This window comes from Barbus barbus (assembly GCF_936440315.1).
Source record: "Barbus barbus genome assembly, chromosome: 39".
Classification (NCBI taxonomy): Eukaryota; Metazoa; Chordata; class Actinopteri; order Cypriniformes; family Cyprinidae; genus Barbus; species Barbus barbus.
Window position 1 is genome coordinate 17838615 of NC_136717.1, and position 3883 is coordinate 17842497.

The 3883-nt window shown below is 37.1% G+C and overlaps 1 protein-coding gene across 1 annotated transcript; it reads left to right on the forward strand.

Annotated features, from left to right (window-relative positions):
• Window positions 1–7: 7 nt before the first annotated feature.
• On the forward strand, window positions 8–995 carry LOC306859013 (interferon gamma-related-like; the record flags this gene model as incomplete). Its single annotated transcript, XM_079399826.1, has 4 exons — window positions 8–154; window positions 409–471; window positions 571–774; window positions 912–995. 4 exons carry the CDS (start codon window positions 8–10, stop codon window positions 993–995), a joined length of 498 nt encoding a protein of 165 aa, XP_079255952.1.
• Window positions 996–3883: the final 2888 nt, after the last annotated feature.

The following is a 3883-nucleotide window of genomic DNA, read 5'->3' on the forward strand; positions in this document are numbered from 1 at the left end:
CCAAAGAATGGATTCTTGGCTCAACATGGTGCTGCTGTGTGGACTTCTGTTGATAGCATCTCTTCAGACAACCAAAGCAATCAGATTTCGACGGTCCAAAAGCAACAAGAAACAAACGCCGAATACAATTATCCACGATCTGCAAACGCATTATGTAAGTGATGTCTACTGTCATGAACTTCTGCAGCCGGTTTCAAAACGACTTTGTGTAAGCAAGATGAATCACTTTAGATGCAACTCATATATGTATTTCAGCTAATATTATCAAGCAGACCAGGTGATTCAGAAACCGCATCTATTGCATACTGAACTTTGTGACAGTTTGATCTTAGAATAGGGGTTAAGAATCACAAGCAACGTAACGTAATTTATTCATAACGGTCGCTGTTTTGTGCCCACCTTCTTTAGAACACTTTAGGCCAAGAATGGATTGGAAAGTCGGTTTTTGTGCCTCATCTGGACCAGCTGAATGTAAGTTTGTACTGTGCAAAAGTGCTAAAATGTGAAAATTCAAATGAATGTTTTTTAATGTTATGCTAATGTTATGCTACTTGTTTCTCCTCGTTCAAGACTTCCTGCACTTGTAAGGCGCTGTTGCTCGAAAGAATGCTGAAAATCTATGAAGACATTTTCCAAGACATGTTGAAAATGTCTAAGAAGGAAGAAGTTAAAGCCAATCTAATACATGTTATTACTGAGGTGGAAAAGCTGAAACACAAGTACAGTGAAGAACATAAAGTATGGACAGAGCTTCAGGACATTAACTCAGTCGAGGTAAACATAAAGAGAACAAAAGTCTACATTTTCAGTTGCTGAACTGCTGTTTTAAAGAAGTTACCATAATAGCTAAAGTCAAAGGCCGATTTTGATATATGATATGATCTCTGATACATATGTTTATTCTCTCAAAGGTGACAAATGGAACAATCCAAAGAGGAGCATTAAATGCCTTTCTCATGGTGTTTAATCGGGCCAAAAGAGAAAAAACATCATGACAAGGTGCAATGAGAAGATCCAAAAGTCCTGTTTAACATGTAGTAAACTAGTGCTTTGCTGTTGTATTAGTCTATTTATTTAAATTATGTGGACATAGTTATTTATTTTGTATTTTATAATGTACTCTACTACACAATAACATAAAAGAACTTAACTTAAAATCTAACTTATTCTCATCACAAGTGTGTTTGCATCAGTTACAGTGTACTGAAACAGTGAATGTTGGTTTTTAACTGTGGATTTGCTTGAAATATTTTGTGAGCTTCAATGGCTGAATGGATAATTAAAATAAAACTAAGTTTGCATTAATTTACGTCTTGGTTTGTTCAATTACAAACTTCACGATACACACAAAAAACCCACATAAACTAAATGACATTTGGACAGACTTTCAGCTGATTTGCTGTCTGGAGGAGTTGATGCTAGAAAGCCAGAGTCAGTCAGCAAATACTGTCCAGTTGGAGTTCAAAGAAAACTGCATAATGTATGATGTGCACAGATTTTTTAGGTTTAGACTTTGATGCCATCCATGTTGGATATTTTGAGCCAATTTTAGAACAGATATTTTCATTTGTCATGTGTCAACTATACAAGGCACATTTTTGGGTGTCAAAGTCTGGTAATGTGTGATCTGAGACTTTAAGTGTATGATGCTCAGTTTTTCTCTGTAACCTTTTACAAAGTCTGTAAGTGTATGATGCTGGATGTTTCAGATTTCAAAAGTCATGTAGTGTATTCCAGCCTTAAATATTTGACACATTAAAGGGTGAATGTCATACAAACAAGCTCTAAAATGTAGAAGAAAAATTAAACTGATTGCATGAACTGGAAAAATGGCCAAGCATCACTAGCTTAAACAGCAGAGCGTGGCACTGGTAACACAAAGGTCATGGGGTCAAATCCCAGGGAATGCATGAATTGATAAAGTAATGCAATGTACAACCTGAATTCCGGAAATGTTGGGACGTTTTTTAAATTTGAATAAAATGAAAACTAAAAGACTTTCAAATCACATGAGCCAATATTTTATTCACAATAGAACATAGATAACATATCAAATGTTTAAACTGAGAAATTTTAAAATTTTATGCACAAAATGAGCCCATTTCAAATTTGATGCCTGCTACAGGTCTCAAAATAGTTGGGACGGGGGCATGTTTACCATGGTGTAGCATCTCCTCTTCTTTTCAAAACAGTTTGAAGACGTCTGGGCATCGAGGTTATGAGTTTCTGGAGTTTTGGTGTTGGAATTTGGTCCCATTCTTGCCTGATACAGCTGCTGAAGAGTGCGTGGTCATCTTTGACGTATTTTTCATTTAATGATGCACCAAAAGTTCTCTATAGGTGAAAGATCTGGACTACAGGCAGAAATTCAGCACTTGGACTATTCTTATACGAAGCCATGCTGTTGTAATAGCTGCAATATGTGGTTTTGCATTGTCCTGCTGAAATACACTTTGTCTGGAGGGGAGCATATGTTGCTCTAAAACCTTTATATACCTTTCAGCATTCATAGTGCCTTCAAAAACATGCAAGCTGCCCATACCGTGTGCACTTATGCACCCCCATACCATCAGAGATGCTGGCTTTTGAACTGAACGCTGATAACACGCTGGAAGGTCTCCCTCCTCTTTAGCCCGGAGGACACGGCTTCCGTGATTTCCAACATGAATGTCAAATTTGGACTAGTCTGACCATAGAACACTTTTCCACTTTGAAACAGTCCATTTTAAATGAGCCTTGGCCCACATGACACAACGCCGCTTCTGGACCATGTTCACATATGGCTTCCTTTTTGCATGATAGAGATTTAGTTGACATCTGCAGATGGTACGGCGGATTGTGTTTACCGAAAGTTGTTTCTGGAAGTATTCCTGGGCCCATTTAGTAATGTCAATGACAGAATCATGCTGATGAGTGATGCAGTGTCGTCTGAGGGCCCGAAGACCACGGGCATCCAACAAAGGTCTTTTGGCTTGTCCCTTACGCACAGAGATTTCTCCAGTTTCTCTTAATCTTTTGATGATGTTATGCACTGTAGATGATGAGATTTACAAAGCCTTTGCAGTTTGACGTTAAGGAACGTTGTTTTTAAAGTATTCCACAATCTTTTTATGCACTCTTTCACAGATTGGAGAGCCTCTGTCCATCTTTACTTCTGAGAGACTCTGCCTCTCTAAGACATCCTTTTATAGCCTATCATGTTACAAACCTGTCAATACAAAGTGATGTCAATTAACTTAACTTTTTTCATTTTATTCAAATTTAAAAAATGTCCCAACATTTCCGGAATTCAGGTTGTATGTTGCGTTATATAACACCCCCTTAAGTCTGCAGAATAACAATGGCAATGACAAATGTTCTGTATATTACCCATATTGAATGTATGGTTATATTCTCATATGACTGTGGATGTTTAGTAATGAGAAACTTGGATATTACTTCATTGTCTTGCTGCATTTAAGTCCTTGTCAAATGGAACATTTTGGATGATAAGGCATTTATTTATTTATCCTGAATTGCTACAAACCATCCAATTTCCCAGTACGATTAATTCTCTTTCTGGTTTATAAATATATAGGTGATTGTCTATATTTCGCAAAATATGGGTTTTTGTTTTTCTGATGAATAATGTAAACGAAACTATGTGAAAATGACAAGTAAGCGGTTCATAGAAGGAATATCCTTTTTGGTTTCCACATAGTCTGTATGATGTATAATGAGGAGTCTGGGGTAACACCTCAGGCAACCACAATCGCGGAAAAAAAACTATGCCAATAACACTCAACTGGAAAATGCGACATACCTCCAACATTGAGGTCTGGAGTGTCTGAGTGACAGCCGATAGGAACTGAATTCATACTTTTCCGACTTTTAATTACATAAA